Source organism: Cnephaeus nilssonii, assembly GCF_951640355.1.
Source record: "Cnephaeus nilssonii genome assembly, chromosome: 16".
Taxonomy (NCBI): domain Eukaryota; kingdom Metazoa; phylum Chordata; class Mammalia; order Chiroptera; family Vespertilionidae; genus Cnephaeus; species Cnephaeus nilssonii.
In genome coordinates this window covers 36,189,179-36,201,202 of record NC_137087.1, presented here as the reverse complement: position 1 = coordinate 36,201,202, position 12,024 = coordinate 36,189,179, and the positions used below count along the sequence as shown (strand labels likewise).

At 38.3% G+C, this 12,024-nt stretch overlaps 1 protein-coding gene across 1 annotated transcript in view; it reads right to left on the bottom strand.

Moving 5' to 3' along the window:
• Window positions 1–702: 702 nt before the first annotated feature.
• Window positions 703–12,024, bottom strand: part of FAS (Fas cell surface death receptor) — a 31,001-nt gene continuing 19,679 nt past the window's right edge. The window contains exons 3-9 of the mRNA XM_079793334.1: window positions 9,051–9,188; window positions 7,877–7,985; window positions 5,763–5,821; window positions 5,540–5,608; window positions 4,052–4,110; window positions 3,106–3,130; window positions 703–2,364 (exon numbers count right to left, since the gene is read on the bottom strand). Of these exons, the coding sequence (XP_079649460.1) occupies window positions 2,027–2,364; window positions 3,106–3,130; window positions 4,052–4,110; window positions 5,540–5,608; window positions 5,763–5,821; window positions 7,877–7,985; window positions 9,051–9,188 (797 nt within the window). The 3' untranslated portion in view covers window positions 703–2,026. The remainder of the gene's footprint in view (window positions 2,365–3,105; window positions 3,131–4,051; window positions 4,111–5,539; window positions 5,609–5,762; window positions 5,822–7,876; window positions 7,986–9,050; window positions 9,189–12,024) is intronic.

The window sequence follows — 12,024 nt, the reverse complement described above, 5'->3', positions numbered from 1 at the left end:
CCTGACCAGCCAGCACAGTCAAGGCTGCCGAACCTGTCCTGACAAAGATATAGACCTGAACCATCTAATGTGCTGGCCACCAGCCACATGAAGCTATTGAACCTTTGAAATGCGGCCAGTCCAAACCGAAACGTGCTTGTGAGTATAAATAAAATACAATCCAGATGTTGAAGACTTTAATATAAAAAAAAAAGAATGCAAACTATCTCATTAATGGTTTTATACTGATTAAATGTTGAAATGATAATACTTTGGGAATAATGGGTTAAATAAATATATTACTAAAATTAAATTTTTAAAAAGAGAGATAGTCAGTGGTCACCAAGTAACCACTATGGAAAGTATGCAGGAAAGAATATTTCAAAATCCCTATTGAGCTTTCTTATGAATAAAACCTACCTTTTGAAATATTTACTTTCTGATCCACATTTCCATTGCCTTACTTATAATCCTATCATAATAAATCCTCACATAATAAAGAATAATGTGGTTTGGGGGAAGGGTTTTTGGGGCAGTAATGGCCTATGAAGGAAATTATTTAATTACCAAAAGGAGTTTAAAAGGTAAATACTCCTTGAGAGACCAAAGAAAGCATTTAAGACTCCTGAACAGGTTACAGTTAGCTGTAGTTAGAGAAATGGAAACAAGCAAGCAAGCAAACAAACAAAAGGCAAGGTCTTAACAAAAAAAGATAACCAGAAATACCAAAAAATGATTTTAATTAAACATTTTTACCTACACTTTACATTTCCAAACATAAGGAGGGGGGAGATTTTCCTTCAGTGGAAGCTATTTAGGTATTTTGAGATATCTGTTTCAGTTTATAACTACCTTCAGTTTACATCTATACAAATATAAATACAATTTGTTAAAATTCACATTAACTTACATTTTCTAAAGTGTCTAAATGTAGAAGTAAGGAAGTGGCGGGGGGGGGGGGAGCGCGGTGCGAGGGGCTTGCTTGTCTAAGATGCTGCAGGAAATAACAAGTCCTAAAACCTGGGTATAAGCTGCATTTGTAGCAAGAGAATATACGGGGAGTCATTTTGAGGGGGACAGGGCAAGATAAGAAACTACCTCATCAGCTTTGGTGGTCCGTGAGTACCACAGAGCTACCTCTTATAAGAGCAGTGAATCTCTCCAAACCAGGCTAGACATTTCTAAGAGCAGCATAACTTACAATGGCTCATCGTGTTTCACAGATAGTGCTTCCAGGTTTGGGTTTGGGAGTATAGAGGCTATGAAGACACACATCAAGGAAAAAAGCGAAGAGGATGCTCTAGGAATACTTCCTGATGGAAATGTTTTGGCACCTGAGAAAGTGGTCGATTATTTTGATCCAGTACGCTGGCATACAAATATAAAATTTCAAGCATAACTGAGTTGGCATTTTCTATGTGAATTCAAAATTGAAATGTTTCACAATGAAATGCCAATAATCTATGTAAACATCTTTGAAGTAGAACCTTATTTAAATTCTGCATTCAGAGGTATACACAAGCTTTCCCTGAAAATGCTCAGAGTTTCAAACAAAGTTGACAAGTATTGTAAAATCTCTAGAATCATCCTGGAACTGGGGAGGTAAATTAAAGGCAAAGTTGCTTTTTCCAGTGATTGTGACACTGCATCAAGAGGTCATAGCTTCTGTTGATTCAGGGATGGGTTCAGCCTGTAGGTAGACCTTTGTATTCTCATACAGTAATTATATTCACATCTACAGAATTATACATTAGATAATAGAGCGTGACCCCAATGTTTTGTCTTTGCAAACACACCTATGTGCATACTTAACATGCCATTGCATTTATTCTTAACCAGGCCTGTCTAGACTTTAAATATTCTTGAAGACAGAATCATGAGGTCCTTGAAACACATAAATATATAGCTCTGCAAGTATAATAAATGTAAAAAGGAAAATATGCCCAGTAAAAAGTTAAGCAATATTTACAGCCCTCACTTAACTTATTCAAACACTAATTTTTTTATCGATTGTCTATACTCAAAACTGAGTTAGTTGTTTTTCACTTTAGACCAAGTTTTGGCTTTCATTTTTATTTGTGAAATTAGTATTTTCATGTTTACTAGCAATGTCCTTTTGGACTATATCTAGAATTTTATCTGCGTGAGTACAAAGTTGGATTTTTCTGAGACCTGTAATCAAAGTGGCAAATGCGTCTTTCTTCCCGTGAACTTGATACCAATTACGGAGCAGCTGGACTTTCTGTTCAGCTGTATTTTGGAGATTGTCATTCTTGATTTCATCTATTTTGGCTTCTTTGAGACCATTCTTCCGAACAAAATCTCTAACTTCACTTATTGTCATTAGCTCAGCAATAGTGCTAATGTAGTCAGTCAAGTCAACGTCTGAAAAAAAGAGAATAGTCTCTGAAAATCGGTTCTGGTAAACAAAATTGCCATGACTGGAAACCATTTACTTCTCCTCTTATAGCACTTAAGAATACAGGTTAGTCCTAGAGATCTAAAGAGCTGATAGGGAAACGCAAAAACAGAAATAACCTTGCCTTCTAATTCCAAGATCTCCTATATCCCCAGTAACTTGCTCTATGACCTGAACAAGATATATAACATCTCTATGTCTTCTTTTCTCATCTATCAATAGGTTGGAAAAGAGCATCCCTAAAATCCCCTATGGGTCTGATGTTCAATGACCTACAAACCTAATAGATATGCAAAGAACTTATGATCATCATATCTCTGAATCACAGCTCAAAAAAGAGAACTGAGTAGAATAATAATTTGTTGTTCCAGAGCTGGGACACACCAATAATAATGAGTCTACAATTCAGATTAACCTCTAAGTCAATTTAGGCAGAAGTTCTATAATACATCTAAATGTTTCTAAGGGAAAAATTTCCAAGGCCTCAGAATATAGTGTTTTATTGCTACCTCATTTATTTTTAACTAGGAATATTAGTTATAAATTTAAACAAACTGCCTGAAAAGCCCTGGGTGGTGAATGGGAAGAACTGTAAGTTCAAAGAATAGTGAAACCCCACAATATGTCACTGAAATTATCTTACTCTAAAATTGGCCTGCTACTCCTATGGAAGCCAGCTCTATGAAATAAAATGATAACAGCCTTACCTGGAGCAATCACTGGGGGTATTTCCTGGATAGAAAAAACCAAACAAACATGAACATAAAGAGAAAAAATAACAATATATACTTAGAATAGTCTAAATGTAATCTTTAAATTTTTCCTTAATACTGAAGGAAATACAGTCAGTTGCTTGATATATAAAATTAGCTAGACGAAGTGATTAAGAAGGATTCTTTCATCATTCAAATTTTTATTCTGAAAGGTTCCAGCATTTCCAGAAACTAAAGAATACTGGCTCTCAAGGAACCTAGGGAATTCAAGGAATGTATTGAGATTATGTTTCAGATAGACTCACGAAAACAAACATAATCATTCAAAAACTCTGTTTATAGTAACTGTTCTTTTGACATGAGAAAATGGTTTAAATTGAAATTATTTTGTACTATATTGATTTAAAAAATGCTTACTCCCACTGAGCCCTAGCCCCAAATGAGAAAAAGTATTATTCATGAAGTGAACTGGTTCATCTTCCCTGTGTAACTTTTGCTATTTGAAATGCTTTGATTCCGTGTTGGAAAAGAAATATAGTGGGAGCTATGGTAACAAGTGGCTGGAGAAAGTTGAGCTGTGCCCTTATAGTGGGCAGTAAGAGCTATGTCTGTTCGGGCTTGGATACCGAATCCATGCTCTGGTAAAGGATGTCTCTGTAGTTTCTCTGCAAGAATAACACAAACGTGGGACATGTTGCTTGGCCGCATCCTTTTTCCAACTCACCTTGAGCAGCCTCCCACTTAAGTCCTGTGTTAACGCTTGTGTTGTATGGAGCTTACTTATAAACTGGGCCTCAGATCTTAATTACTTTTTGATGCCTTCTAACCCATGCACACACAGACACAATAAATGCTTGTTTTTAAAAAAGTAGCGAATAAAAAGTTGAATTACTACTCTGTCTATGTTTTTAAGAAAGCTGATGCATGTTTCAACACTTACAGTATCTGGAGGTGTAGGTTCATAGGAACGATTATTATTCCGGCGCCATCTTTTCACCACTAAAAGATGAAAGAAATTTCTATCAGACTCTGGTCTCAGCCTTGGAGGAAACACTACTGTCACACTAGAGAAGTGTGAGAAAGAAGCAGAAATTCATTGAAACATAAGGTGACCCTAAAAGACAGTACTGTCCTGATTTTGGACAACCTCACCCCACCAGGTCAAGTGTTCTGGAGATATGCCACATCTTTTAAAATATATATATTTTTATTGACTTCAGAGAAGAATGGGGAGAGAAAGAGAGAGAGAGAGAGAGAGAGAGAGAGAGAGAGAGAGAGAAACATCAGTGATGAGAGAGAATCATTGATCAGCTGCCTCCTGCATCCCCTCATTGCAGATCGAGCCCACAACCAGGAATCAAAACATGACCTCCTGGTTTATAGGTTGAGGCTCAACCACTGAGCCATGCCTGCGGGCAATATTCTACACCTTAATTGAGAGGTCCAGTTACCTCACAGTGGCCTAGCCTAAAGCTGGCTTTTGACTTATTGAATGACATCAACATTTCCTCTCATCAACCTAGAGCTACATGTCATGGCTACAGCAGGGTATAGAAGTGCAGGATATAGAAAGCTGACATCAGCTTGCCATGGAGTGGCATTTAATGGCCAGAAATTCAAGTACATGCCCTCACAAATAACTCAAGTATACACACTCAATGAATATATGCCTTGAAGTCAGTATCGGATGGGAGAAAGGAATGTGTAAGTCTGCAAGAATGGTTATGGTATTTGAACATAGAATACTGCATGTATTTTTAGCTGAGCAACCTCTATCTTCAGCTACACTGAAGAAACAGCCTATTCCAATTGCATGCTTCAGAGTGATTGAAAGTTGCATCGCCCTGTGTTTTAGGAATGATTAAAAGGGATTTTTCTGGTGTAATTATGATTACCCTCAATTTGGGCTTATTTGGCTTATCTGCTGATTTACTAGGTAACCCTTGCATAAAATGTATTGCACAATATTTTAAATTATGGTGGATAAATAATAAAATCATAGAGTTTGAGCAAGAATGAGGAGGCACAGAGAGGGACGAATTTACCATGTGTCCCCTGAATGCCTTTCCCAGCAAGACCCTTGCTTCTCGTGTTATCTTAATGCACGGGACAATCTCGATGGACGGTGAAATATTACTTCTGATTCTTGGCAAACTTGGCTGCTGCCAGGATGAAAACACAGTGAGGATGGGAATAGCCACTCAGTGCTCCAAAAACGGTTGCTCAAAAACTGTAGCTGAGGGATAATATAATCTATTCTTTCAGCGTTCATGAGTGCATTTGCATTTGGTGGCAGGAATTAAAAGTTCCTGGGGCTAGCTACCCACCCGGTGGAAGCTTTCTTATAGGTCGGAGACAGAGGGGAATTCTTTGAACAAGTCCTTTCCAAGTTATTTCAATGTGCAATTTGAAACAAGTAAGAACTTACGCCAAAATATTAGTGCAGCTATCGGAACCAGGAGCAGGAGCCACGCCCAGTGTGAATGAGATATGGATCCTGTAGATTGGAACATTGGACATTTTACATGAAAATGAGCGGTCTTTAAGATTAAACAAGGTACTCTCAAAAAATCAAAGGGATTGGCTTTTCTTCATATTTTACTGTGGGAATAGGAGAAAGGAGAGTCTAACTCATTAAAAAAAGTAATAACCTTCTTTACATCTGGTGTCATTGGTTGGTGTGCAATCCTCAATGATTCCATGTTCACACCTAAAAAAATATACAGAGAAAATGTAAAAAGCCTGGTGGGCTAATTCCTTGATCATTTTCAATGACACACTATACATCTCGGGTCATTGTAGTCATTTTTGCATCTCTGGCAAACATATTCCCTCAACTATTTCTAGAGTAGCATGGTAGAGCTGGTAAAAATCTGTAGCATAATTTGGATGTTTGGATGAACAAAGAATGACTATGTTTTAAAATAGCCAGAGTTAAAAGAAGGTAGTAAAGTATTGGCAGAAAAGAAGAAGAATGAAATAGACCCTGACATAAACTTAAAATTGGTCATAAGCTGTGCTCTTAAAATATTAGGAGACAATGATAAACTACCAAAAGCAATTTCAAAGCAGTCCCATAGAACAATAAAAATGGCCAGACAATAGCCACTGCCCATGATGCTCCTGAGGGAGCCTACTCCGCGGGGCCTTAGAGGTTTCGCTCTTTAACACCAAGTGGCCATTAGGATACTCAAGAGGCTTCTGTATTTTTTTTTTTTCAGACAATCAAACACTGACCCAGTCTGAATTAAAGCTTGGCTCTGCCCATTACCTAACTCGGTGAGTTTGAGCAAGTTACTTAACCACCACAAGCCTGTTTTCTCACCAAAAACAAGGAGACAGTATTACCTGCTTGAGAGGGTATGGTGAGAGGAAAATTAAATCAAGATTATTAAGTATTTAGAACTGCTATTGTTGTTATTATTTGACTTATATTAGTCCCACCTCCCAACCCCAATCTCTGCTTCTGTCATCATGAGGGCTGTCTCAGATACTTGGGGCTAGAAAGGAGAGGCTAGGTTAAGTGCACATACCTTACATTTTTTCCAGTAAATAAGAGACATCAAGCATAATGTTCCTACTTTTCATGCCTACTAGGTGAACTCCTAAGTGACTCCTAAGATGATTACAAGTTTAAGGAGAGGTGCATTGATATAATCTTAATTATATTTATATGTATGCAAAACAGTGTCTTACAAAGTACAAGCTATTTTTATAATACATGTTACCCAATCTGATCTTCACAAATATGAGACCCATGAGACAAGTGATGGTTGTCTGCATCCTAATGTGTGAGGAAACTGAAGCTCAGAGAGGTTAAGTGGTCTGCTTACACTTACTCCGTTAATCAGAAGAAAAGTGACATGGCCCTAGCCAGCTTAGCTCAGTGGAGCGTCGGCTGTGGACCAAAAGGTCCCAGGTTCCATTCTGGTCAAGAGCACATACCTTGGTTACAGGCTCCTCCCTGGCCTAGGCCCTGGTCGGGGCACGTGCAGGAGGCAACCAATTGATGTGTTTCTCTCACATCGATATTTCTCTCTGTCCTTCCTTCCCTTTTCCACTCTCCTTAAAAATCAATGGAAAAATATCCTCGGGTAAGGATTAACAACAACAACAACAACAACAAATAATAATAATAATAATAATAATAATAATAATAAAAGTGACATGCACAGTCAGGTGTTCTAACTGTGGGTCAAAACCAAGCTCTTTAGCATGAAAGACAAGACCCTTCATGATCTGGCCCTGGCTCCTTTTCAGTCTTTCCTACATTCCAGCCAGGTACCCTGTTCTCTGGAGCTTCCCCTGTCTCTTTGCACCTGCTGGTTCCCTGCTTGAAATGTCCTTCAGATCCATGCTCACCTTCCTTCAAGACGCAAGCCATGTGTCATATCTTCACTGCATCTCCTCCAGCAAGGTTGAAAAGTTCTAAATAACTCATAACCTACTAGGCACGAGTTTCTTCTGATGCTTGCCACATGGTGTTGATTCCATAACTACGCCTTTTTTTAAATGTCCTTGCCTCTAGCCTGAGAGCTTCGATGCCAGAAATGTGTCTTGCTCATATTGTTAGCTTAAGTGGCCAGAAGTGGCCAGCCCACAGGAGGTCCAATACAAGTTTGGAGCCTGGGTGTCTGAATGAACAAATGGTTATCAGGTTGTTTGGAGGCAAAGCAAGACTAGAACCCAGTGTTGCTTCCCCCTAGGAAGACATTATCTCTCGAGGGATATATAGTGTTTTAATCAGAAAAAGACCAAAACTTACGTGCGGCAAGGGTCACAGTGTTCGCATGGTGGAGTGTTACAAAAATAGTTTGGTTTACATCTGCACTTGGCATTCTGGGTCTTGGTACAGTTTTTTTCCACTTCTAAGCCTAGAAATCCAATTTTCAGACAATTAGTTATAGCAGCTAGTTATACACTGGCTATGGAAATGATGGGCAGGAGCGGCATAGATTTTTGAGATCCGCTGCTTATATGAGCAGTCACACCATCATGACTTTAGGAATACAACTAGTGTTTAATACAAAACAGGCAACCCCAGGTTGAAATGGTTGAAATCATTTAGCAGAGTTTTAAATGGGTAGACAATCCAGCAACCAAGAAAACCCTACCTTTGCTTAAATAGCTCCTCTGTTCTTCTAGTCTAAAGCCTGGCTACTCAAAGTGTGGCTTGTGGACCAACAGCATCAGCATCACCTGGTAGCTTGTTAGAAATGCAAATTGTCAAGCCTCACCCCGACCTGGGCAAGCAGACCAATGCCAAAGCCCGCCCTTAGAGATTCTGATTTAATTGGTCTAAGGTGGACCTACACATTGGCATTTCTCATAGCTCCCTATGTGATTCTAATGTACAGCCAGGGTTGAGAAACATTGCTTTAGTGCTTTAATGGAGACAAGAAAAACTTAAGTCCAGAGATTTCTTAATGTCAAGCAAAACTGGGAGTACATCTGTTATATTTTAACCGGGGCCCTCAAAATAGATTGGGATAGTCATGAAAATCCAGGGGTCCAATTGGAATTATCAGGACAAACTACATCCCGAAAGGAGGTGAAGCATCCCACCCACCTCTCAGGATCTTCTGTCCTTGGATTTGAAGGGTTCTGAGTGCTCTCTGGCCATGAACAAGAGCCACTGCACACGCATAAATCAAGGCAGGAAAAAAAGTTTCTGCACTTTTGACTGGAGCTAATGAACCCTGTTCATAGGGTTCATATTTAGTCCGTCTCCTCATCTGGGAGATTGCCCAGACTTGGCTCATAAGAGTCTAGCCCAGTTCAGTCCCTGGTCCTGCTTTACCCCAGTCAGCCCCATCCTACCCCTTCCAGTATACCAACATAGCACCAGAGTGGGTCCCAAATTCCAATTACAGGTCTATTATGAATGATTTTACATGGAGCATCACATTTAGTCACTTTCAATGGCTTTAGACTCGTACCATGTTCTCCATCACAAATCCCGCATCTTCTGCACTTAGGAGAATAATGTTCCTTGTCTGTGTACTCCTTCCCTTCCGGGCAGGGCTCACAGACTAGTTTGTCCCCATCAGCTTTGCAGTCATCCTTTTTCCGTTCACCTGCCAAAACAAGAGAAAGAAAAATGGAGCAAGTATTTGAATGCAATAGCATGGGAAGTGTGCAGGTATGGCAGCAAAACACTGCTAAAACAGGGAACTTTGGCTAATGATCTATAAAGACAATAGAGGAGATGCTTATTGTAAAAATCATGTCAAGAGACAGAAAGTCTCCCAAGACAAAAGCTGAAAGAGTGATGAAGGATGATTAACAATAGTAACATGTGACAGGAAACGGAGGGGGCGGGGGAGAAGCTGGAATGACCAAATGCACCAGAAAAAAAAAGCCTTTATTAACTTTTTGGTGGGGGAAGGGAGAGGTTGCTAGGAGATGGCTGCTGCTGGCCACTGAGATGACCTAAACTTAGGTCCTAAAGCATTCACTTTTTTCTGGTTTCTCATTTCATTTTCCAAAGTCCACAGATGCTGATAAGAGTACATGTAAGGGAAAGCACATTTGAAGTTCTAAAGACGTTGGTGAAATCTTTAGTAGCCCCATGAGCTTTAACAAGATGCTTCATCTCTCTGAGCCTACATTTCTTCATGCAGACGATGGAGATAATACCTTGCATTGCTACCAGAACTGCACAGGGCCTGCCTAGTAAATGCTCACAGTCCCTTTCTCTCCCTTTTCTTTCTATTCCTTCGCCATTAAGGGTCAGAGTATGTTGTGGGGGGCAGGTATGAGCATATTTATAATAAAATTTATCATCAGATTTGTTGTATTAATGCACACAATTTCAAATGATATTCCCATTCGCTTTCATTGACTTTAAAAATAAAACAAGTCATCATATTGCTATTAGTAAGCATTACACAACAATGCCTTTTCCTGGAAAATATATTTATTTAGCAAGTGTTCATTAAAGGCTATTGTGTTCCAGGCACTACCTAGGAGCTGGAGGTACTACAGGAAATAAGCAAAGCCTCGGCCTCCAAGACCTCACATTCTCAGGGTAAGAGCAGGCAACACACCAATAAATATATGGCATCAAGTGGTGGTAAGTGCTATGGGGAAAACTAGATGAGGGTAAAAAAAGATAGAGAATGAAAAAGGAAGTGTCAGAAAATATAAAGGGGAATGTAAGAGAAAGCACGACTAGTGACTCCAATTACTAATGGTATAAATAAGAAGAATAAGAAAAGTCTAATCTGCCCTACACACATGTATAGCAAACATAATTGATGCTGTCTTTCCTAGGCATATGACTTTCTCAACAACCTCGTAGCATTCTTTTTGACAAAGCAAAGCATTTACTACATAAACAAATTAATTTAAACACATGACATTTTAGTAAACAAGGACACTATTCCGTCAATAGAAAAAAACGACTGGAAACCTGGAATTGAATTCAAATACAGTGCACTGGGGCTTTATAATGCTGTGGCAATACTTAATAGAAAACCAAGCCAAAGTACAATGTTATTTGCTTGCCAGTGGTATTATCCTAGTTTCTAAATGAACTGTCCTCTTTGATGAACAACCCTGCAGAATATGCCTAGCACAATGCCTACAAGACGACAGGGAGAGAATAAATCACAGGTTTTTTCTTTCCTCCAATGTACACAACCTAAATTTATCAAAATATAAAAAAGTAGCTGTTTTCTTGAACATAATACATTTTTCTTCTGAGTATAATTGTACATATGCTCATTGTAGAAAATTTGGAAAAGGCAGGAAAGTACAAATAGCACCTATATATTAATTAGCCTGAGATATTAATTTTTATCATTTTGGTGCACTCTTATAATACCAATGTATACATATATACATGTGTGTATATGTATATGTAATATGTATGTGCATATATGTATATGTTATAGTACACTGTAAAATTCTTATTGGATATGGTATGTGGCAAGGACTTTTATGACAGAAAATCACTAAAAAAATACTGTTTTTGTTTTTTGTTAATCTTCACCTGAATCCTCCCAAATCCTTTTTTCCATTGACATTTTTTTTAGAAAGTGGAAGGGAGGGGGAGAGACAGAGAGAGGGAGAAACATTGATGTGAGAGACACACACTGATTGGTTATCTCCTGCATGTGCCCCAACCAGGGCCAGGGATCAAACCTGCAACAGGAATGCCCTTGACCATAATGAAACCTGAGCAAATTTAAAGACACCAATAATCTGTATGAGAAGCTTTCGAGATTTTTATAATTTGATAATTTTTCCATTGATTTTGCCCTCACCTAAGTCATCAACAACTCAGTTTAGCAGCTCACCTTTACTGAAGTTCTCCAAAGCATTCAACTAATTTTCACAGAAATAAAATCTATCTTCTCTTTGTATTCATATACCATTGATTACATGATATTTAATGAAATCATATCTATATCACAGATTTGGAAGCAATTTGAATATTAATAAAGCCTAAAATTCAACAGGAGGGACTAGAGGTGGGTGGAGTGTTCAGCGTGTGTTGGATGCCATCCAGGACATTTTAGAGATGGAGCAGAGAGAACCTGTTAATTCAGTTAGAAATTCCAGCAGATCAGTTAGAAATTCTTTAAGGAAACACTTTCAACAATAAAAATTAAAAAAAAAAAAGAAATCCCTTAAACGAATTTGTGTATATTGAGGAATATATTATAAATATATCAGAAACCAAGACTTGGATTGACCATAATATTCTAGCTTTGGACTACTCCAAAATTTACTTAGTTCCACATCGTTGAGTATCATAATGAAATGTCACACATAGAGCATTTCCCTTTATTTTGACCATTTTCTTAAGACATTTTCCTATAAATTGATTTCTGTACCAGTAGGTAAAAAGGTCTTCAAGTTTTTGACCCACATACTCGAATTAAAAAAAAAATGTACATAAGCATT